General features: G+C 38.9%; 2 protein-coding genes across 7 annotated transcripts; both read left to right on the top strand.

Moving 5' to 3' along the window:
* The first annotated feature begins 91 nt into the window (after window positions 1-91).
* On the top strand, window positions 92-19,770 carry LOC139975286 (SET domain-containing protein 4-like). 6 transcript variants are annotated; one of them, XM_071983077.1, is made up of 9 exons: window positions 92-248; window positions 1,720-1,824; window positions 3,268-3,305; window positions 4,218-4,306; window positions 5,502-5,940; window positions 6,789-6,963; window positions 7,640-7,950; window positions 9,461-9,650; window positions 17,729-19,770. In XM_071983077.1, the coding sequence occupies exons 1-8, from the start codon at window positions 167-169 to the stop codon at window positions 9,587-9,589; spliced, it is 1,368 nt and encodes a 455-aa protein (XP_071839178.1). In that variant the 5' UTR covers window positions 92-166; the 3' UTR covers window positions 9,590-9,650; window positions 17,729-19,770. The 6 variants fall into 6 exon arrangements, with proteins under 6 accessions (XP_071839178.1, XP_071839177.1, XP_071839180.1 ...); XM_071983076.1 differs by lacking the exon at window positions 17,729-19,770 and adding an exon at window positions 12,722-14,988; XM_071983079.1 differs by lacking the exon at window positions 17,729-19,770 and adding an exon at window positions 12,722-14,988 and having other exon boundaries at window positions 132-237.
* Window positions 16,013-24,110, top strand: LOC139975287 (uncharacterized). The gene is made up of 2 exons (XM_071983083.1): window positions 16,013-17,131; window positions 20,737-24,110. Exons 1-2 carry the CDS (start codon window positions 17,015-17,017, stop codon window positions 21,985-21,987), a joined length of 1,368 nt encoding a protein of 455 aa, XP_071839184.1. The 5' UTR covers window positions 16,013-17,014; the 3' UTR covers window positions 21,988-24,110.
* Window positions 24,111-24,762: the final 652 nt, after the last annotated feature.

Raw genomic sequence — 24,762 nt, 5'->3', positions numbered from 1 at the left:
ATTGAAAATAAAGTGAGACATGCATAGTTTTGCTTTGGTCAAGTACCAGCGCGGTGTAAACTGGCAGATTTTTACTGAATGTGTTAGCCGATGGAGTATATAACCGTCTGGCAACATCGACGATGACTACCACTGTCGTCTGCTATATTTGTAAACAAATTTATGTATGGCTGATTTACAAGTAAAGCAACACGTTTCCGGTCGTGGAAGAACAGGTAGACGTCGGGAGAAAAGAAGGTCGAAAATCGGTTTGTTTTCAATGCATTTCCACTGCCCCTGTTTTGGTTATATGATTCACGCGAGGTGATGGCGTACTACTTTACCATGCATGAACTTAAACATGTTACTTAGTGTTAGGCCTAGCTTTCCACAGTAATGGTTTAGGCTACTGCGACCGAACGTTATAATAATAATTCATTTTGGCCTAACAGTTAGTGCAAAATTGTACTAAACCGACGTTATTATATTGCACATGAGTTACGGGTAACATTATAACCTTTTAAATTGCTAAAACGTCAAATCGGCGATAGACTACAAACAAATGTGTTCCTGCATGTCATAGGAAATTCAGGATGGTTGGTGCAATATTTGATTTTCCATATAGGCTAGGCCTAGATATGAATCCATATTGTGATATACTGTAGGCTAGTACTAGTACTACAATATGTCCATTTTCAAAACAGCAATGTTTTTAAAACATTAAAGTTTCATCTGTTGGTTGCTGGTTGGTCCTGATGATGTATTACATACCCAAACTTAAAAAATTTCGAAATTGAGTGCTCATTTTAAGACAATATCGCTTATAATATAAATTCATTCTTCATCAATGAAGAATGAATATATGGCAAATTCTCATAAATGATACTAGCTTGCAGATTATGACAGCATTTATTGCAGTGGGTAGAGCTGAGTTATTTCCTGAACAGTAAGCTTGTATAGTGTTGGGTTAGGGAACTACTGTACCAGTAGGATTTACATTTTAGCAAACCATTATGCAAATTTACCACATTTTAGTTTGATTACCTAGAATGGTCCCTACATCCAAAGATGGCCAACAAACTCTTTGAAGGCATTCCATATGAAATCAATATGTTTCCAGATAATGATGGTTGAATTATCCCTATTTGGATTAAATTCAGTTTAGCCTAATTAAGAATCAGTTGCAGAGATTTGGGTACTACAGTAATTTAGAATCCGTACCATTCGACCCTACTTCCTAACCCCTAACCCTATTCCCTACTCCCTAACCCTACTTCCTAACCCTAATTCCTACTCCCTAACCCTACTTCCTAACACCTAACCTTATTCTGCCGATTCGAAGTAAGCTTTCCCATTCATATGGTACGGATTCTAAAGTTAGGCCAAGATTTGTTTTTCAGTTAAACCAAGGATAACAATAAAGATTGCCCAGATGTTTGTTGACAATATATTAATCTTTAGTAAAGAAATTAGTAAAGAAAGATTGGAATCCTCTTGGCCAAGGGGCCCATATATCACCTCTAAGCCCAGTTATAGATGTTCAAATTACTATTAAGTCTTGATTGATAATATCTGAGGGTATTGAAAAGGGGATCCAGTGAGTTAATGAGGTATTCCTTAGCCTTTATGATATATGTAGGCTATATATAAATACTGCTTTTTTAAATCCTCTTTGTTTAAAAACTGAGATAATCCATTGCTTTAAAAGAAAAACCTTGAATCCTTTTTTTGACCATTTAGATTGCCAAAGGAACATCTCTCAGGAGAAAAAATATGTCGAATTGCAGCAGTGGCTCAATGCCAATGGAGCAGGTGGATACCCATTGAGACCAACATATTTTCATGGTACGACTGTGGTACTTTCCTCACTTTTGATTAATCCCTCTTCTTTGACTGACTGATTTTTTTGTTTATTATAGCCTTCATACTTTCTTTTGAAGTTAAAATAGATGCTAACTGTAGTAGTAACATAAATCTTCCATCAGACTTAATAAAATGCCCAGGTCTGGAAATTCAGGCTATATCACCATCAATCAATATTTATAAAGCACTGATATCGTGGAACACTTCAAAATTAAGCCAGTGCCTTGAAGGAGAGAGGTTCTAAGCTGTTTCTTGAAAATGTTCAGTGAGTGGTAATGTCCGAGTTCATGTGGCATGGAATTCCATAAACGAGGGCCAATTCTAGAAAATGCACGACCACTGTATCCATTGAATTTGAAGCGAGGCTCAATAAGGAGATTAGCATTGTGACAGCAGAGTGAACTAGTTAGCTTGTATAAGGGGAGATGAGATCACACGAATGTTGAGGTGTTTGCCCATGGTGGACCTTCCATGTTAGCAAAAGAATTTTGAATTGGATTCTTTGTTGAATTGGAAGCCAGTGAAGGTGATATAGAGCTGAGGAGATACTGTATTTTCAGACTTTGACTCATGTGAAGAATCACTCTAGCTGCACTATTTTGGAAAACCTGTAATCTTGTTTATTATACAGGCTATTAGTGGTAGTAGGAAGAGAAGGCACAAGTAAGCTTGCATTTTTGTGCCAGAAGACATTAAAGGGTGTGAAGACTCGCGCAAAAAGGAAACGTCCAATGCCGGAAATCTGACCTAGTTTCGAATGAGGTGTAACAGAAGTGTTAGACACCACCATTGATCCCAGAAAATACACACACAGCTTGCTACCGTCAGTAATTAAACACTAGTGTACAGTCAGTACATACAGCTGCGGTCAATATTCACAGCACAGTTTATACACGATACAGCTAGACATCTCAGGTCCAGCTAAAGATTACAAGGTATCACGTTTCTTTACTGTCTGCATTTTGTAGCGACACAAACAAAACGTCACTTGCAAGCAACAGAGAGTTAACTTTTTCAGATGGCCGCATTCGGTTTGGGGCGAGTCTTCAATGCCTTTAAGAACATAAAGACATTTATAATTAGTCAGGCAACAATCAAAGTAAAAAAGCCGGCGTGATGTCCTTACTGTACCTAAACATTAGCAATGTTATTGTGTTTATTACCAGCAAATATAGTTGGGCTGCTCCCGTAAGTCTTTACAGTAATTAATGTGTGTTGTAATTCAGGAAAATGCCAGGGGGGACCTTGATTCTAGCCAGTAAAATGTTTTTGAACACTTGCATCTTTCCAGCAAGTGGAGAAATGTTTATATTTGAAGAACCTACCACAAACAGAAAATTGTTGATTTAATACTGAAATATTAATATTTGTATTGACAAACTTTTCACAATTTTGCACTCTTGCTTGTTTAATTCCCTATTACAGATACTGGCAGGGGTCTGATGGCTACCAAGTCAATGAAGGTACACAATTAATTTTTCAGGTTCTTTTTACTATATAAATGCAAGCTCTATAATAACGTAAAGGTTTTACCTCAACTATATGGTATATAAATGCACATTTCATATTTCCATATAATTTTAAAAGTTAACAGCTTTGTTTCCAAAGAATTGGGGCCATTTCGGTAACATAACCAGAAGCAAACAGAATCTACATCAGTGACAAACACTACAGTAAGAACCTCTCTTACTCTCGAGAAAATGAGAACAAACTGAAGTTAGCTGCTTTGATTGTTTGCCTCAGTTTCTAAGGCTGCTAAACCCTTTCAAGATTTCCTTTTGGGATGTTTGACTAATTATTATATCAACTAAAATTATTCCCAAACATTTACTAGTGCTACAGTAGATTAGCGAAGTCAATGCATGACATGAAGACAAAATGCCTTTACAACAGGATTAAAATGCATTTGTTGACCTTTGAAACTTAGTGACCATTAATTGAATTTGAAGCATATTTGAGGGGGGGGGGGGGCACAGCAGCGTTGGGAAGGAAGTACTAATGACTGTTGGGTTTTAAGGTACATTGAGATTCATTAGACTTCTCTCACAGCAACTTTGGTTTCATTGGTATTTTTCTCAATTGTGGGGTTTAAAGCCCTCTTTGGGGAAAAATATGAATCACTGTTGTCCCATTTATGTTAGCTTTCTTTAGATTTCTAATGTAGCTGTATTTAAATAACTTATAGGTGCTTGATGTTGCTATCGTTATCATTCTTTTGTCGTAATTTCTGATTTTTTTATTGGCCCATGGGGGGGCAGGGGCAGAGGGAGGCACTCCTGAGAATGACAGTATTAACACCCCAACGATTTCTGGCATTACAGTGTTTTAAACTACTTTGACTGATCAATATTTTTTATTTGTTTTTATTTGAACAGCCTGGTGATGTCATTGTATCAATCCCATCAAATCTACTCATTACCAGCCAAGTGGTTCTCAGGAGTGAACTGAAAGATGTTCTGAAAACGTAAGTGGAAAGTTTTCAAGAGAAATGTTTCAATAAAGTAAATGGTAGTTGAACCATTTAACACTTCACCGCCTGTGTTCAAATTGGGCTTGTGAAGGAGATTACATTGAAGGTAACATTGAAGGTAACAGTGGCTGTGTGGACAAGGTGACATTGACTGTGTGGACAAGGTAACATTGACTGTTTGGACAAGTTAACAATGACTGTGTGGACAAGGTAATATTGCTGTGGACAAGGTAACATTGACTATGTTGACAAGGTGACAATGACTGTGTTGACAAGGTAACAATGACTACATATGAACAAAGTACCATTGACTGTGGACAAGGTGGCAGTGACTGTGTGTACAAGGTAACATTGACTGTGGACAAGGTAACATTGACTGTGTGGACAAGGTGACCAATGACTATGAGGACAAGTTAACAGTGACTGTGTGGACAAGGTGACAATGACTATGTGGACAAGGTAAATATGACTGTGTGGACAACATTGACTGTGTGGACAACATAACATTGACTACATGGACAAAGTGACAATGACTGTGTGGAAAAGGTAACATTACTGTGTGGACAAGGTAAAAATGACTGTGACCTACCTTCTTGGTTCAAATTTTCACATCAAGATTATTCAAATAATTGCTTATTTGCATAACTAAGCTTTGCAAAGATTAGCACAAAAGTAACATTAAAACATTGGCCCATTGCACTTGATAAACAATATCATAAGACCACCACAGATAAAGGTGATCAAATCTTCAAGCAGGGGTTATTGACATTATGGTTTAAGCTACATCCTTACTGTGTACAGTGTATTAAAATCATCAGGTTTTCAAATTCATTGCATCTGATGTCCTGTGAATTTTGGCCTGGAAAGCAGTTATGTCACTATGTTAAGAAGTAACACATGCATATGGGCAAACCAAACTTGATTTTGGGCGGCAACCAGGCATGACTTATTGTACCAAATTTGGAAGATCATTTTCATAGAGAAAATGGATTCCTCATGGATGAAGAAACTCATCTCATCGTGACCCACAACTGAAGGAGCGTGAATCCACAACCTCCCAGGTGCTAACTTGCTTGTGATGCTAAGTGCTGCCTTTAACTACCCAACCATAACAGCATAGTGAAGTAACATTGAGATTTACTCTTGGCAGTGAAAGAAGTTTGATATCATCTCACTTCTTTTCATACAGTTTTCCAGTCAAATTAACTGCCAGACTCCTACTCTGTGCCTTTGTCATCTACGAGAGACAGAAAGGATCCTCATCTTTTTGGGCACCATACATCGGAAGCCTTCCTGATGCCTTTAGTACCCCATCATACTTCACTTCAGAAGAACTGCAACTTCTTCCAGCCCCACTGAGGCAACGAGCCACAGAACAGAACAGCTTATTGTGTGATGGTTTCAGCAAATTAACCAAATTTTTTGAGTTTGGCCAGGAGTGTCACTTTTTGAGCGATTTTTCTTTTGACTTTGACGATTTCAAGTGGGCTTGGTCTGCTGTCAATACAAGAACTTTGTATTATAAGGTAGAAGAGGCTGGCAGTCATCGCTTGGTTGACCCATCGGAACGAGACGTCTACGTTTTAGCTCCGTTCTTGGACCTTCTCAATCATTCATCAACCGCAGAGGTAAATATTTCAATAGTTATTTAATAAGATTCGTCGAAACTTCCAGGCTCACAAAATTTTATACATTTACCCGTCACCACATTTGTGAAAGGTTTTCTTTATCTTGTAGTTGTTGTAAAGGGCACACTTTAATGAATTGTCTGTGGATGTCCACTGCACATGCAGGTCTTTCTTTTTTAGCTATCTGAATGGCAGATTTGGTTCCAAAAAGGAATTAAAAAAGTTAACAAAGAATGACCAGTATGTCCACTGTAGGAGAAATGTGCAAGTTGGGTCAATAGAACACCAACCTTGGGCCTTCGAGTGGATCTTAGGCCTACCACTAGTCTGGTTTTATTTCAGTACCTCCAATGTAATGGAAGGTGATATTTTTAATTTATCATTTATATACCAATTTGAGAGTATTTAGTTACGATGCAATCTGAAACTAGACCACCGAAGCTGATTCTGGTCATCCGTGCAGAAATTTGGTTCATGGAAGACCATTAAATAATTTGCCCTGTTGTACCCTTTTTTTGCGATAAGGTGTTTGGAGAAGATTGTTGAAATTCCGCAGTTTAATGAAACCAAACGCTGTTTCTATTAAATATACAGGGAACGTCCCCATTTTTTTTTTTTTGGGTAGAGCATGACAAAACTTGTTTTTGGTAATGCTCCAGTGAGTTTGTATGGTTGATTGGTAATTGTTTATAAGGTGCTTAAGAACTACTATACAGCAGTGTAGAATGTCTTTTGTTCTCTTGTAAAGCCACAGGGTAAAGGTTATTCTAAGTACTGTTAGCTTAATATCATTGTATTACAGCTGAATTTATGATTTCAGTCATATTTAACAACTCTTGCACAAGCAGGTGGCTGGTTCCTTCAATTCCATCAAACAATGCTACGAGATACAAACTACCACACCGTACAACAAATTTGATCAGGTCTTCATCCATTATGGCCCACATGATAATGAGACCCTCCTCCTTGAATATGGTTTCGTGGAACCCACGAACCCACATAGTGTGGTCGCTATAACCAAAGGTTAGTGGTCCCCTTGGAGATGGTTTTGTGGTACCAAATTTCTATCTATCTATCTATCTATCCATCCATCCATCCATCCATCCATCCATCCATCCATCCATCCATCCATCCATCCATCCATCCATCCATCCATCCATCCATCCATCCATCCATCCATCCATCCATCCATCCATCCATCCATCCATCCATCCATCCATCCATCCATCCATCCATCCATCCATCCATCCATCCATCCATCCATCCATCCATCCATCCATCCATCCATCCATCCATCCATCCATCTATCCTTCTTTCTATCTATCCTTCTTTCTATCTATCCTTCTTTCTATCTATCCTTCTTTCTATCTATCTGTCTATCTATATGTCTGTCTGTCTGACTGACTGACTGTTTGACTATGTGGACAAGGTAACATTGACTATATATATTTATTAAAAGAAAATCCCCATGTACGCCAAAAGAAAATATCATTAAACGAAAGCAGAGAAATAAGATATGACTCATAATTGACAAATAAGGAGTACTGTTTTAGAAGTATATATACTGTAGCTATTCACAACAAGTGTCAGTAAATGGGCCTACTATGTGTTCTCCCTTCCAGTGTGTTTGCCAAACAGTTCAACTTACTGTACATTCGCCATAAATTTACCCATTTTTTCACTTCGCGATCCTCTTCAGAGGATGTTATCAAGTTCTCGTCAGAAGTGATGGATGCCTGGGTCTCGGAGACAGGGAGCGTCTTGCCGAAGAGGTTTGAGAGGATAGAGGCAAAGGGCATCTGGGACATCAGTTGCTCGTTGAACGGACCCTCCTGGCACCTCACCGTCAGTTTGAATATTCTGTGCATGGGCCAAGAGCAATATGGAAGAGGAGAGTGGGTTGGCCTATTAGGGGGCGAAGAACCATCTCAGGAGTGCCTCGCGAGAAGTAGACGGGCGGTGCAAAATATCCTTTGCAATTATTTAGCGAAAGGGGTCACCAGCAGTCAGGTAAGATGATATCTATCCTTGTGAAAGTCTGTAGCGGTCAGATGTAAAGTGACCATGCAACATATGAATTCAAGAGGGTGGTTTTTGGTGGCTGCAACGTTTTGCACCATTTCACACCAACCACCACCTCTCCCCTCCCGTAATATTTTTGTCTTTGCATTTTGCCTTTCACTTGGTAATCATCCTAGGTGACCAAATTTCTGTTATGACAACCAAACGCAGCTTTGGAACTCGTCTGGTGGAAGACTAGTTGTTTATAACAAACCCAGGTTGTATTGAAACTGAATACCCCCAGCCACCCAAAAAAATGTACAATTATAAATTGGTATCACTCCTTCCCCAGCCCCCACCCCACCCATTACATAGATGATACTGAAATAAAATAAAATAGTGGTAGGCCTGTGCTCCATCCAAAGGGGATTTTTACTGGCCCAAAGCAAGTGATTTATTCACCAAACCTACACATCTCTCCTACAGTGTATGTATATTGATCATTCTTTGTTTATTTTGATACATTTTGTTGGACAACGGAACTTGCTGTTCAGACAACCAAGATGAAAGACCTGGTCGTCCAAGTAACAGACAGTAAAAGACACCATAAAAAGTTGCCCTTGGTTAGCATTTTAGTCTTGACATGTCTCACCAAGTGCCCCAAATTTTTGTAGAATCTCTCTGTTATCAAGAGTTATTCATGGTTGGTTCGAACAGTGCATGAAGAAAGATATTTGTGCTTGTAAGTTTCCCATTTTCAAGAAGTGATTTTCTTGACCTAAAATACTTGATATCCTGAAATCAAAGATATAAGTGACTTTTATTGATTTGTCATCCATTTTTCATTAATTAGTAGAGCTTTAAGTTTCCAAGTAACTGCTGAAGTTGTAGCCGAGTTTCTTGTCTGTAACTTTTCAACACTGATTAAACTATGTGAAAAATTGGAATAATGATATTTACTGCTTTAAAGTAAGAATGTTGTCATAAAGCTCCAACCTGGAACATTGGGTTGAGAATGTCCAATTCACACACAAAAGAAATGGAAATGAACACCAATAATAGGGTAAAAGCTACATATCTAATTTATTGAAAATCTCTACATAATAATCTGACAAGAGTATAAGAAAATACTGCTTCTCTCCTCCCTAGCTGCAATCCACCCTCTCCTAAAGCTAATTCCACTCTCCCTCTCACCTTCTCTTTTCCCCCCCAATCTCTCCTCCCCAACAGGTCTGGACTTGTTGATTCCAAAAATAAACCAAAGTAAAACAATGGTGCCCTATGTGACCATGTGACACACCATGGTCTAAACAAGGATGATGTAATAGACCCATGTCAAAGGTCACTGGGTTGTTACTATGGGCAGTTGTTTATCCTCTGCCCACCAAGGAGAAAACTATGGATGCTTTTAAGTGATACGTCCTTACAAAATGTATACATAATTTTTTTGTTTTTGTTACACTTTCTTTTTATAATCATTTGTTGATATTGTTGTTATTGTTGTTGTTTTTATTTACAGGAGTTACTATCCATTAAGAGTGATAGTTATCATCATTATATGACAGTACAGCTAATGCAGGAGAAGAAATTCATATTAGAAGAGTGTTTGAAACAAGTGCAACAGTTTGAGCCTCAGGAACAAACTTGACAAAGTAATGCAGCAAGTCACTGGTCCATTGATTGAACTCACTGCGATTCACACGTACATGGTATGTGATTAAATCATCAATCTTTCTCAAACTATGAAAGAAGTATTTTACCCGTGATACGGTAAACACTTCAATGGTCAGAATGTATGAGACCCCGAACCCAGACAGTGTGGAACGGGGTAATACTACCATGTGGTGGCAGTATTACCCTGAAGCTCATGAACCGCACAGTGTGGAACGGGGTAATACTACTGTGTGGTGGCAGTATTATCCTTAAGCTTAAATGCCCAGGGACTATTATGTTAGCTGTCGATGTCCTGCAAGTTTCCAACACTTCAATTTTTAAAGTGATTTCCCTCATGGGAGAGCCATACGTAAGTAATACTACAATGTATCAATTTAGCCTTGTAGGTGAGTTCTAACGTTAGGCTACGCAGGTCTATTATGTCGGCATAAGGTACAGTAGCCCATTAAAAGCCCTGTTGACTTAAACACTAAATCACAAAAGTAATGTGGTCTCTAAGTCTAGATAGAAGTTCTCACTAGCTAAACGCAACCTATCACCGGATAGCTGACAAGTTGGCCTTTCATGGCACCACCACATTTTCCGTACCATGACCATGCAGATTTTTTGCTAACAGAGCCTGAAGTTTTTGCACTTGTGAACAAACCTCTTCACTCAGTAGAAAACAATTTTCGTACGCTGCTCCTGGGAGGCCTAAAGGGGTCTAAAATTGCCTCAATTGACCCAATTGTTGCACCACACATACTTCCATTCATGATCTTCAACATGCAAGCCACAAAAAACCAGATCATGATTGATAACATGTCAAAAAAGGTGTTCTCCTGCTGCATTTTGGCACTTTTCCTGAAACAGGAGAACAATCGAGCGGATGGATATAGACTCTAATAGGAGTATGCCACCCTGAGGCTTAAGTACTCTTAGTGACTAGTCTTACCAAGATTGACTTTGCAAAAATTTGGACAGAACTGTAGTGTACAGTATTGTTAATAACGCAGGATTCTGTATCTGGGATGCAATCTTTTAGCCAGGGACACAAAACATTCATATTGCGGGAAGGAAACCTGAAGTGCACGCACTCACAGCTAGACCTATTACAAACATAAACAATATTTTGAATGGATATATTTATTTCTTTTCAAAAGCCACAACTTCTTCTTAAAAGAACCAAAATTCCAATCCTTTGTGCAGATGATGGAATTTGTTTCCAAACAAATAAATCATAACAATCAACTGCAAGTACAGAGTTAACAACAGCTCCCTTACAGATGATTTTCATGCTAAAAATATTCAATGCAGGTTTCCAAATATCTTGTGATTCGATTGGCAATAATGCTTAATGAATACAAAGAGTGTTGTTTAAATGCAACTACTTGTAGCTATATGGTAACTAGTCTACGGCAAACTTTGTGCTTTAGAATTTGACAATAATTTCGGCGTTGTTTACTAGTTACAGCTTTCATCATTTGATTTTTTGTTCACAAGCCAATGGTTATCAGGGGTCATTATAACTAAGTATTGTGCATTCCTATAGTGGTACTTAAAAGTGCATGTGTTCATGTAGGACTGTAGGGAAGCAAGTTTTTCTGAGCAGACCCAAACATTGGCAAGATGTTTTAACTTTAAAAATCCTGCTAACAAAACTGAGTGTAAAGTTTATAGACATTTTATGTGATGTATGACACTGTTCATGATTCATCATGTTGGGTTGCGAAAATGGTAGTGAAAATGATTTCTGTAATCGTTTCCGATCATTTCCAGAAGCGGAGGGTAAGCCCAGGGTATACAGCATGTACTTTGCAGCAACATAAATTAACATGCTGTTTGCCCACATGCACAGTATAGCACTGCATACAAATTGTACTCCAGGTAGCGTTTTCATACATGCGTGCATCCGCCAGGGTCTGTAGTGTACAAAGTATATGACACTGTACGTACCATTAGTGCATATGTACAGTATCCACATTGTCTTTACTAATAACAAGACATGCTAAATGCAAGTTAGCGATGCGAATAGGTGGGCATACAGCTAAAGTGTAGTATTTTACCCTCATTGAACGTACCAAAATCTGACTTACTTATGCATGAATGGGGGCGATACCATCACTATCACTACCACTTTTTGGGGACAGATTTTGATTTTCAAGAATAAGGATTTTCTGAGTTTTGTTCAAAGTGTTGAACACACGGCAAATGCTAGTCGTCTGTCGGACATCCTAAGCAATGTTTATAAACAAAAAATGACGTCGGACAACCTTATAACCTTATAAGCCTTATAAGGTTGGTCGTCTCGGACGATGGGACGCCGGTGAACTTGAGCTATGTACTGGTAGAATATTGCCAGTGCCATTTATTTTTATTTTTAGCTTTTAGTTGTTTGTACTGGCAAACAGCGAAATCCACTGGCATTTAGCTGGCATGTTTAGCCCAAATTTCAAGGCCTGGTGTTTACCCAGACAGGCTGTCACTTTCATGATCGGACTGTATCAAACCGTTACATGAAATGTTTTAAGCCGGTGTATCTCTGCGGTAACTATCAAAACATCTCGAAAATGCTCTGATATAAATTGCCATTGAAAGGTCAAAGTGGATATAAACATGATAATAGTAGAAATATTTTACCTAACACTAGGCAAAGTCAACTCTGAAAAAGGGGAAAGAAATAACAAAATATTATAATCTCTCACATTTTTTGTGTACTCTATTTTGTTAAAATAATGTCATGAATCATTAATCAGCAAATATCATTAAATTGCTATTGAAGTAAGTTAACAATTCATTAATGAGACAAATAAATTAATATGTTAATTACCTAATTCTCTCTTCATTTTATAATGAGTATGATGGCACTGTTTACTATTTATATTTTGGCCATTTTTATCTTTATATCATCATTGGTCATCATCTTCGTATCAAGCTTAATTAAATGAACTAACTTCACACCTATTTATAATTTGAATGATTTAAATTGAATATATCTTGTCTGAAAATACGACACTTATAACATAATGTTTTGTTGAGGAATGTTTCAAATCAGACTCAGAGATTGTGACTTCTTTATTTTGTTATTCTGTCCAATTTTTTTGTTTTTATTGTTCTCCCTTCATAGGTTCTTGTATGGTACTTGTAAGGTTCTTGTGTGGTTCTTGTGCGGTTCTTGTATGGTTCTTGTACGGTTCTCGTACTCAGAGCAGTAAGGATTGATATCACAGAAATTCTTATTTTGAGGATGGTTGATACTACATGAAGAATGAAGAGAATTCAAGCCTGAATTTGGTCCTGCAAACATCAGCAACCAAGGAATTAATTTATCCAGTATGGCATTGCAAAAATGGTCAGTTGCTAGCTATACAATTCCTAAGATGTATAACAGTTTTTTTTTACGAAGGATTCATAGTATATGTATCGGACAAACTTAAGAGCCTTCGTAACTGCTACACAAAAATGTGAACACTAAATTATCCGCTGACAACTCAAGTAAAAAAATTACCCTAGTTATTAACTGATGCTTTTAATTGTGAGTTCCTAAGTCATTAGGGTAATAAGGATGGGACTAAATCAGGACATTGTGTGAGTGTGGGTCCATGTTAATTGACATATCTGAAACACAGGACGAAGTAGCGCGTTATGGTTGTTTTCCTACTACTGTATGTGTAATGTCTATTACATGTCTGACAACTCAAATAAAAAAAATTACCCTAGTTATTAACTGATGCTTTGAATTGTGTGTTCCTAAGTCATTAGGGTAATTAGGATGAAAGTAAATCAGGACATTGTGTGAGTTTGGGTCTATGTTAATTAACATAGCCAAAACACAGGACATAGTATCGCATGATAGTTGTTTTCCTATTATGTGTAATGTCTATTATATTCACATTGTCTTGATAGGCAAGCAGGCCAGAAATGAAAAAGCTGTTGATTTTTTCAAACGTTTAGTTTTATTATAACTGAAGACGTTATGTCCAACAATGCTTCTGATGCAGCCAGTTGGGACAATTTCCTAATGCTAATACCTCTCTAAACATTTCTTCCATATGCCATGCTTCAAAGCACTCGTATTGACAGTACAAACAGTTCCTAACCTTTATATGATAGAAACATGATATTCATACTGCTCATACTGACAGTACCAGTGCTCTGAAGCGGGACACGACAGTACAGTGTAGACAAAGATTGTCCCAACTGGGTGTCTGATGTATCGTTGAAAATTGTTTTTTCTGTAGTCAGTTGACAAACAGTGAGTCAAGCGACGATTCCTTTTTGCCTTATGATTATTGCTAACATTGTATAGTTGGATTAAATTATCGTTATGATAAAGTGCACTATTTATTCATTTATTTATTATGCAAGAAGGAACAGTAATTTTTTTAAGAATATAAGAAGATAGAAAGATAACCTTCATGAGAACAATTAGTTACCAACTTCCTTCTCTACAATTCACCGATCAAAAGTCTCATATAAAGAAATGCACTTTTTGTCAGAATAGGCCAGCTATAATTCAAGCTCAGGTTTAGTTCCTAGTTTGCACAAGTTGTGAAGTTTCACACACATTGTCTTCAAAACAGTTACCACCTGTGACAACATAAAAAAAGAATGGTAACAATGGAACTGGGTAATTTTCCCACCTTTAATTGAAACATCACTTGTAATAATATTTTCGGACTCATTGAAATAGAATTCTTGGTTGTGATGACTTTGGAGTCCGCTATGACAGAATTACACAGCAAACGTGTATAACTCATGCACCAGTTAGCTGCATCCATTAGAACAGGGTTGTCCAACCTTTTGTAGAGGAGGGCCATATGGAATGATTATGATGATGGAGGGGGCCACATGAACCCTACTTTCGATTTTTTGCCCGAGGCCCAAGGCAACAAAATGTGAGCACTGCGCGCGGAGTGCACTGATTTATTTTCCTTCCTGATAAAACAGATGAATAAAGTTCAGCCGCCTCCCCCCCCCTCCCCTCCGCTGAGACAGTGTCACACAAACTGACCTGTATGCAGTTTTTTGGACCCAGAAGGTTCGTATGATTGAATATATAGCTTCAAATTGTTATCAAAAAGTCTGCTCACTAAAATTTCGCACCGTAGAGCATCTCTGGCGGGCCGGACGCAACTCTGCAGCGGGCCACACTGTGGCACGCAGACGGTAGGTTGGACAACCCTGCATTAGAATATGGTACATTTCCACACCTGCTATGAAGGTTATGACATAATTGGATCTACACCCCTGCCCCCCCCCCACCCTTTATTTCAACCTCACAAAAATTAAGTCTTTATCAATAGCAAAACTTTGCATTTAGAGAGTTCTTTCATTCATTTGTTTTATCACTTGTAGTGTACAAAGAGTAAATATAAAAAGTAGAAATTATAAGTCAATGTGTTAACTTAGACATGATAGACCTACATACAGTAACTTATAGTCTAAATATGCCTTAGGATGCACCATTTGACATTTATTATGTCTAATCTGGTTTTGCTGGGGGAGGGACCACCAGACCAAAGTACATGGGAGTCGACCACAACGACCCTACGGGGCCACACCCCTCCTTTATAAAATCCTTGATTCGTCTGTGCACCTCCCATAAAAGGTCATGTCCCTTCCTAAAATCAGTCGGGTAAATTTAGAATTTGCACCCTTCCCCACCCCAACCCAACTTTCAAATCCTTTGCATGCTACAGCTGGTAAACACTCTGGCTAAGTAAGGACAAAACAAAATCGACGGGAAGCTGTCACATATACGCAAATCATTCATATTAGTCTTAAGCTGATCTATCCAACTAATTTGCATAAAGCGACGGAATATAATAAAAGGCTGGTGTACATCGTATTCCTCGGGTTCCTGGTTGAAAAGCTCACCAGGAATTGGATTCTCCTGATCTATTCAAAATTTGCTGCTTGTGCTACAGTCTGTTGAGGGGGAGTTTTCATTGGATATCGTATTTTCAGGTTTGAGAATTGGGAACTGTGCGTTTGGGTTCTTTTCCAAACCATTTTTGTTTCTGTTCACCCTGATTGGGGTGGTACCTTCACTCTCCACTCACTAGTTAAGCCTAGAGTAGTGCTGCCTACTCAGATGCCGAGCTTTCATGTCGTTTCTGCGAATGAAGATGTTAAATTGGTGGTCCTGTGATGACAGGAGTGTACTGTCTCGTAATGTTAGAACACTGATCGAAAAGAGAAGTAGAGGCGTGCCCAAGGAGTAGGGGTAGGGGCCATGCCCTATCCCATCTTCAGTCCGGGGAGGGGGGGTGGTTCAGAAGGGGGCTTTTTACATTCATCCGGGGATAAAAAAATAGACCACTACTACGTCTCAGAATGCACCATTTGACGGCTAAATGATATTTCTCATAGAAGAGAGCCCCCACACCCATCCCCCCCTCTACAAGGGAATCAGCTTCAATGATCCTAGGGTCAACACCACCTACTATATAAACTTCATGACTCGCCTCTGTCCCTCCCTGAACGGTTCAGGCCTCTACCTAAAATCAGTCTGGATAATTGTGAATTGTATATTATTTAATACCACAACCAGGCTAGCGTTTAGATCTACGTACATAGATCTAACTTATAATCTAAATACAGCTCAGAATGCAACATTGGACATATATTTGGGAGAAACCCAGACCACTCCCCCCCCCCTCCCCTATATGAGAGTCAGCTTCAATGATCGTAGGGTCAGCACCCCTACTTTTAAAATCTTCATTTGCCCCTGGTACATCCATTAAGGCTCATGCCCCTACCTTAATCAGTCAGGGAAATGTTTAATCCCCACCCCCCTCCCCACACACACCTTTGAAATCCTGCACACGCCACTGAAAAAAAAGCTTTGTAAAGGTCGGTGTTCATCCACGATCATTCCTTGGAAAGGGTTTCAAATTACTTCATGTTTGGTTTGCTAAACCCCGGATGAAACTACTACACTATGTCTGACCAAGGAGGAGGTTCTACGAGGAAAACCTCCTTGAATTGACTATATTAGGATACCCTCATATATAATTACTATTATATTCTTCAAACTAAAATGATCCAGTTACAGTTGTGTACTTTGTAACAGGAACACCAAAATTTCACACCAAACAAAACTTGAGCCTCTTTCTCCCCCTACTTAGTAGGAACCATTCCGATAGTATTAACTAGCAAGTAGACACTGTGCTTAGATTGTGATTTTTATCACTTCCTTGTTTTGTCATTTGCCGTGCAGAGACATACAAACTTCAACTCTAGTCTTTGCTTTCAATATAATCATTTGGATAACTTGCACGCGTGGATGAAAAAGCAAAATGGCTTGTCTTTCCTTTCCATAGCGTACCTTTATTGTGTAATTTTATGATATGAACTGGCGTAAACTATTATCCAGCACTGTTTTAACGACTTGCAAGAGGTTAACAGTTGGTCCATGCAAAGGTTTGGAGATTTGAAACTTTTTAATTATATCCTATGCTGGATTGAGTGCGACAGGATGAAAGCTTACTTTGTTTGTCTCGTTGTATTTACATTATTTCATTGCCGAGAAGTCATTGCAGAACCCGCAGTTGTTACATCAATACAAGGAGCCAGACGAATTGGATTTCGTGAATATGGCGCTAACCCATTTAGAAATTCAATTAACGTTTCTTGTCGGGCAAGTTTTATACCTGTTAACGGGAGTATAGAACTATTCGAAAACAGAAGCAGTGTCGGTAGGAGTCTGGCTCATGCAAATGTTATTACTACAGTCACTTTTCCACGAAATATTAGTTGGCATGAGCGGATAATATTCACATGCCGATTTCAAAGCATGAACGCTGATTACACCAGTTACATTTTTTACCATAGTGTTGGTTTCACCTTGTGGTCTGAAGAACCACCTCAGCCTCGGTGCATCTCTTCAATTGGAAGCTCGGGCACGACGCGCGAATCTTTAAATCTGACATGTGTTGCGCCCCTCACCGACTCACTTCAGCGACTGACGTGGAACGGTCTCGATGCCCCATCTGCAAACTTCCGTACGAACGAAAATTTCGCGTTTCTTTCTCAATACGTGAATGTTTCCGACATACCAAATCCGCTGGTGTGTAGCATGTTAAACGAAAGTGGGTCAGCCAAAAACATTTGCCAATTGTCGTTTCAGATAATCTCCGAACCTGACGTGACCATCTTCCCGAGTTCTTTCTCGGATGTGATGAGTGGTCCCATCTCTTTCTCCTGCAAGAGCAACCCACCCGCAGAGATACAGTGGACTGTATTCGGTGATGATGGTGACATATTGAATGATGTTTTGAATAAATACTTAAACGTAAGCATCAACCAAACCGTGGCTGGTACATCTACTATTAACCTAAGTGGAAGGGCAGTTCCTTCCCTCAACATCCATACCGTTTTGTGCATCGCGTATGGAAGATCTTTCATAAGAGTTGGAGAAGCTCAAAGAGAAATACCCAAGAGTACTAGTACCACATCAACCACAGGCAGTACCACATCTGCAGTGACCAAATCGACCATCGACAGCTCAACCACACAGTTAGACGATAATGGTGGCGTTGATAATGAAATAAGTGGATCTGATAATTCTACAGCATTTATCATTGTAATAACTATCTCGGTGGTCATTATAACTTTGTCCTAGCTATTGTATGCGTATACGTTTACCTTCGATCGAGAGTCACAGACACGGCACAGTCAGATACAAACCACCAACAAGACAGCGTCATGCAAGATAACGTTGCATATGAACCATACGTTTCACCGGCATCTGCTCCGCCGCAATATATAGACATACAATAATGGCTTAAAGCAATAAAATTAAGTTTGTACGTGTGGGCCATTAAACAACACTATAGTTACACTACTATCAGGCCATTCCATGTTTTGAGGGAAGCCCCACCACCATCCCCTTATAGTTGAGACTAAGCAATTAAAATGGCGAAAATAAAATATGTTTAGCGTCATCCAAGAGTACTCTGTGTTCAACATCAAAAGTACATGGTTTGAGTCAGTATAGGTATGATAATTTATAAAACAATGGCTTAATATTTACATTTGTACCAGTACTGAGGTGCCGATGGGAAATGTTGGATCTATTTCAAACTGCAGATTAAAGTATATTTTTGTAATTAATGCTAAATGCATATGATTTATGTATATATTTGTACATTTAGTGTATATGGTGTATTTACATATTATAACAGAACAGAGTACATTCGGAATTACATGTTAAGGTCAGCATTCAGAATATGTAAACTTCTTATTAAATACGATGTATCAGGAATGTTATCTCGGATAACTTGCTCGTGGTTATAGTGTGCCGATGCTCCAAATTGAGTAAATGAACCACACTGTTCCTTCTGGATGTCAAAGGTCACTGACCTTTGACATCCAGAAACTCACAACGTTATTCTCAAGAAGGGAAACTTCGATGTCATTTATGTGTTTATATACCGGTTTGAAGAGGCTTCATCTTAAGTAGACCGACCTATTGTTTTATTGGAGGTCAAAAGTTATTTGATGTCATCATAAGTCAATGTTTTAATTTTTTGTCAACATTGAATCTGAAGTAGGAAAACTTTGCAGTGTATGTATTTGCAATATATGGATGTCCAATTGTTGAAATCAAAGGGTCCTAATGTTTTTGATTAGATGTCTCAGAGGTCATTTGATTTCCATCAACAAAGGTCAAAGTCTGATAGCATTATAAAGATCGTATCTCAAAAAGGAAAACAGGATTTCTATTCTATTTTTACTGATCAAATGTCAGTTCATGGGGTAAACCTTATAAACATATCTCAAGACGGGATTTTGGGCTTAATGTCGTATTGAGTACCAAATCCCCACCCCCCCCCCACCCCTTTTCTTTCAGTGTAGGCCAATGGTTCTTTCAGGTGAGCAATCCGTGAAAACCTTGTACGCATGATATCCTAAGCTATATCGCATTTCTAAAAGATGAAGCTAGTTACGTCCTTGAAACTCCAATGCAGTTTAGCATTCTCTTCTGGTTTATGTTAAATCTGTATTCATATGTAAAATGTCATTTGGAAAATATCAAAAGTTTAACTGAACCTACTAACTACATTAATTTATCCAACAAAACCTGCGATTTGTAACACCTTCACCAGCAGCCGCCATGATGTTATTAAGATAATACGTGGTCAGGAGATCAGATCATGAGCCTACGTGTGGTAATTCCTCGGTATATGTGGGGGGGGGGGGGAAGGAAAACGAAAGAAAAACGTTACTAGAGTAAATTTAGTATGGTATGTAAACCTCATTAAAATTACTATTTTTGTTTTGAAATACATACAAAAGATCAAACCACTTGGGTAGTGTGTAACAAAACTTCCAATCAAAGTTGTTACAACATTAGACACTGCTTCATCCCTCTCCTTTCATTAACAAAATTATTATCGTCGTCACTGTCTGTGATTGTATAAAGTCTACACTTCTCACTATCAGGCTTTTCGAAGAGAAAGATTTACATGTATAGACTAACAGAGGGATAAATATATATATATATATATATATATATATACATACATATATCGACTAGTATGATGTAATGCATAGGCGTCAAAGGCGAAGCGAGGGTGCTGCAGCCACCCCCCCCCCCACCCTCATAGACACACAACAAGATATTTCCGTGAAAATTCGGGCAATGATATTGTTTCGGGCACTGCAGAAATAAATAAAACTGAACTGCAAAAATCTTGTTTGAGAGTCAGTAGTTCCGTAAAATAAGAGTCAGCCTCAGGTAATTAGACAGATTCTAAGCTTGCCCAACTACTCTGACATTGATGATGTTGGTGGAATTTTGACACAGTTCGCACTCCATGCTTTCCTCTGTCCGAGACGATGTTATGATATGTATCACTGTTGACATTCCTCGTCATGAGATGAGGGGGATCAGTCACCAGTACGCCCTTCCATATTGGATACATTTGTAGGGCAAATCGTTACAGCCCCCCCCCCCTCAATTCAAATTGCGCCCATCATGGAATGTATGCATAGATGGTCAGTGGATGGAACCTGAAAGTTCTCTAGCCTGCATTATAAAGCAACCAGGCTCCAGGTATATATTATAGGCCTTCGGTATATTGTAACTACTTTGTTTGTCTCGTTGTATTTACATTATTTCATTGCCGAGAGGTCATTGCAGAACCCTCAGTTGTGACTTCAATACAAGGAGCCATACAAGTTGGATTTGGTGAATATGGCGCTCACTCATTTATTAAGTCGATTAACGTTTCTTGTCGGGCAAGTTTTATACCTGTTAACGGGAGTATAGAACTATTCGAAAACAGAAGCAGTGTCGGTAGGAGAATGGCTCATGCAAATTTTATTACTACAGTCAATTTTCCACGAAATATTGGTTCGCATAAGCGGATAATTTTCACATGCCGACTTCAAAGCATGAACGCTGATTACACCAGTTACATTGTTGACGATAGTGTTGGTTTCACCTTGTTGTCTGAAGAACCACCTCAGCCTCGGTGTACCTCTTCAATTGGAAGCTCGGGCACGACGCGCGAATCTTTAAATCTGACATGTGTTGCGCCCCTCACCGACCCACCTCAGCGACTGACGTGGAACGGTCTCGATGCCCCATCTGCAGACTTACATATATTCGAAAATTTAACGTTTATTTCTCAAAACGTGAATGTTTCCGACATACCAAATCCGCTGGTATGTAGCATGTTAGACAAAAATGGGTCGACCACAAACCTTTGCCGATTGTCGTTTCAGATAATCTCCGAACCCGCCGTGACCATCTCCCCGAGTTCTTTCTCGGATGTGATGAGTGGTCTCTCTTTCTCCTGCAAGAGCAACCCACCCGCAGAGATAAAGTGGACTGTATACGGTGATGATGGTGACATAGTGAATGATGTTTTGATTACAAATTTGAAAGTAAGCATCAACCAAAACGTGGCTGGTATATCTACTATTAACCTAACAGGGAAGGCAGTTCCTTTCCTCAACATCCATACCGTTTTATGCATCGCGTATGGAAGATCTTTCATAAGAGTTGGAGTAGCTCAAAGAGATATACCCAAGAGTAGTACCACATCTGCAGTGACCAAATCGACCATCGACAGCTCAACCACACAGTTAGACGATAATGGTGGCGTTGATGATGGAAATTGTGGATCAAAGAATTCCATAACCTTTATCACTGTAATAGCCATATTACTTGTAATCATCTTCATCCTAGCTTTCATGTGTGTCTATCTTTGCTATCGACTAAGAGTTACTAATAAAGCCAGAATGCATTCGGATAACAACCGCCAATTAGACAGCGTCCATCGAGATAACGTTGGCTATGAAACGTATGTCCCACCGGCGTCTGCGCCGTCGCAGTATCAGAATGTAAAACCTGTATCGACCCACAATCCGCCCTAATGGACGTGCCAGGACTCATGATTACCTTATGAGGTAGGGAGAGGTTGTTAAGTGCTCTCGGTGGTATTAACTACACGCCCCTCTTAACCCAAGATGTCAGAAGACTAGGCGAAAACATTTTGATGTGTGGTTCATTTTTGTTTACCTACACTTACACTGTTATGATGCTCCGTTGTAATATCCATGGCTCACGTGATATCGCCCATATCACAGGCCATTATGCTATATTCGTATATGGGCTACTAATGTTGTAAAGATAAATCAATTGTACAACTATCCCTCGGGAACGTAACTACGTGTACTAAGGCTGGGGGTTTACCAACACCCCTCCGCTCCCCCCCCCCCCCCAACACACACAATATCAAAGTGGTTCAGCTTTTTTCACCGACAGACGGAATATTACATTTAATCATCCATTTATGATTTTACCAAGTTATATTTAAGTGGAGGTGGAACCCTCCCCCTGGACGACGTAATATCTTAGGCCACCCCCCCCCCTCCCCCTGGTCTCATTTCAAAATGGTGGTTACGTTCCTGCTATGACTAAGTTTTCTTTCAAATCTGTTTATATATATATTCGGTTTTCTGGCGAATGTAGAAGAAAGGTAAGCTTAACCAAGACAATGTTATCAATATTCATTTTATTTTCTTCTTCCTTATTTCTAAATAATATCAACTGAAGTGCAAGTCCCTAATCAGACATAGTCACATGAGTTGAGTTAAAGTAATCTACCTTTAGCATTCAAAGCTAACGATAGAAAGTATAAGTGCAGGTTCCTGGACAGAACACTTTATGAAACATTTTGAAATATCTATTTTGGTGGGAGTTTATGATACGACTACTCATATGTCGAATATAGTGTATAGTTTCAATATACAGATGATATATTTTATTGTATTAAGAAAATATGTAATGCCTTACGCCTGGTTATATTCAAGTTTTTAAGAATACATATAGATGACAAATGACTTGCAGCAAGTCTAAGAAATGTCACCAAGTATTTGTTGCAATTTAATTTGGTTTGTGATCGTACCCGGATTTTGTTTTTATTCAAATCGTATCCAAATGTTCTTGCACGACTATCGGTATGTATCCATATGGCCAGGACATCTAACCCATCGCCCCCCCCCCCCACACTCGTCAAAGTAAGTCTACCCTCAGCCTGATGTAAAAAATCGTGAAGGCTTAATTTACACAAAGTATCTAAAATTTAATTGTTTGTCATTAATAGGTTTGTTTTTGTTCTTTGGCATGTTTCTTTTCTTCAAATTAAAGTGGATTGTCTTACACGACTGTCGGTGTACCAACGTTACCAGGGCATGTCACCTCCCCCCCCCCATTACCCCCACCACTTGCCACAGTGAGTCTACCCTCCTTTCCCTCTTGCTTTGGCATTAGATGAGGTAACACAGGTTTTCTAAAGCCTAAAGCAAATCAATGTACATTCTCTTTAACACATGCACACACTTGCCTTTTTTTGTTTGTTCGTGAAACAAGGGTTATCATTGTACTGTAGTTTAATTAATTACATGTTTCCTTCTAGCCTAAGCAAGAATTATGTCGAGTTGTTAAACATGGTAGGTTCCCTTCCAAGAAAAAGTGAAGGGGTCAGTCTATATATTGTATTAACAGCAATAGATTGAGCAGGTTAGAGTAGCAGCTCCCTGGATTGAGTGACACGATCACCAGTTTCTGTGGCAACAGAAATAGTACGCACATTAACTCACTAGAAAACAATATGGAACATGTTATTACAAACACTGTTTGCGTCACTGTTTTATCACATTGACATCAGTCCGACTGGCTCAGGACATTCTTATCAGGGAGAAGTTCACTGGCTATTTTAATCCATGTATATATGGGTACCCCCCCCCCCCACCCACCCATACCCGGCCCCTTTTGGTTCAAGCCTCTCAATAAACAATGAGTTATTAACACATCCTCGAGTTTAATCCTGATCTCACACCTAAATTATTGCCATGGAGATTTGCCTTCTCAGTTCTTTTTTCTTTGTTTTTGGCTGCTTATGTAGCTAACATTCATTTAAGTATGAGAGTAGGGACTGGGCTACAAAACTGTATTTATCGCAAGGGTGAAAAAAATATATATTCAGAACACAGCATTCTATATGGTTGTTTTTTCTCTTTATTATCGTAAACAAAAATAAACTTTGGAGATAAAATGGTTTAATTTTGCAATATGCAATCTCTGTCAACCATCGAAAGTTACGTTTGAAGGACTGGGATACCAAGGCCTGAAAACTCTACAAGAGTTGCGATATATCTTATCTACCGCCCTTAATTATTTGTGGTAGCATATTCCATATACATGCCTGATTAATTAACACATCGTCATCAAAGTCACGTGGTCTCTATAGTTTGTTTATAGAAATTCCTAATAGCGAAACCCTATACCCCTCACGGGATAGCTGACACGTTGGCAATTCATGGCACCTGCAATTTTCCCTATTATGACCATGTAGATTTTTTAGCTATGAGATCGCGAAGTTTTATTAGTCACATGTAAACAAGCATATTTACTCACCAGTAAACAATTTACTTGCGCGCTGTTCTTGGTAAGCCTAAAGTGGTCTAAAAATGTTTCTAATTTCCCAATTTTCGCACGACATGTACTGCAATTCATGCACTTCAACATTCCAGCCAAAAACCAAGAGATCTTGTTTGATACCATATCTTCAAAGATGATCGCCTGCTGCTTTTCGGGACTCATCTTCCTTGGGTGGATTAGACCCTATATGAAATATGCCACCTTGG

This window comes from Apostichopus japonicus, chromosome 10 (assembly GCF_037975245.1).
Source record: "Apostichopus japonicus isolate 1M-3 chromosome 10, ASM3797524v1, whole genome shotgun sequence".
In the NCBI taxonomy this organism is placed as follows: domain Eukaryota; kingdom Metazoa; phylum Echinodermata; class Holothuroidea; order Aspidochirotida; family Stichopodidae; genus Apostichopus; species Apostichopus japonicus.
Note: the sequence above shows the minus strand (reverse complement) of the source record. Positions and strands in the feature narration are given on the sequence as shown.

What these genes read in the sequence shown, in the direction of transcription:
- LOC139975286 (XM_071983077.1), top strand. Translation starts at nt 167, where the DNA reads ATGGCTGATTTACAAGTAAAGCAACACGTTTCCGGTCGTGGAAGAACA. An exon ending in GAAAAGAAGGTCGAAAATCG is followed by an intron (nt 249 to 1,719) that starts GTTTGTTTTCAA and finishes TTGACCATTTAG; the next exon opens with ATTGCCAAAGGAACATCTCT. An exon ending in ATCATTCATCAACCGCAGAG is followed by an intron (nt 5,941 to 6,788) that starts GTAAATATTTCA and finishes TTGCACAAGCAG; the next exon opens with GTGGCTGGTTCCTTCAATTC.
- LOC139975287 (XM_071983083.1), top strand. Translation starts at nt 17,015, where the DNA reads ATGCAAAGGTTTGGAGATTTGAAACTTTTTAATTATATCCTATGCTGG. An exon ending in CATTATTTCATTGCCGAGAA is followed by an intron (nt 17,132 to 20,736) that starts GTCATTGCAGAA and finishes CATTGCCGAGAG; the next exon opens with GTCATTGCAGAACCCTCAGT.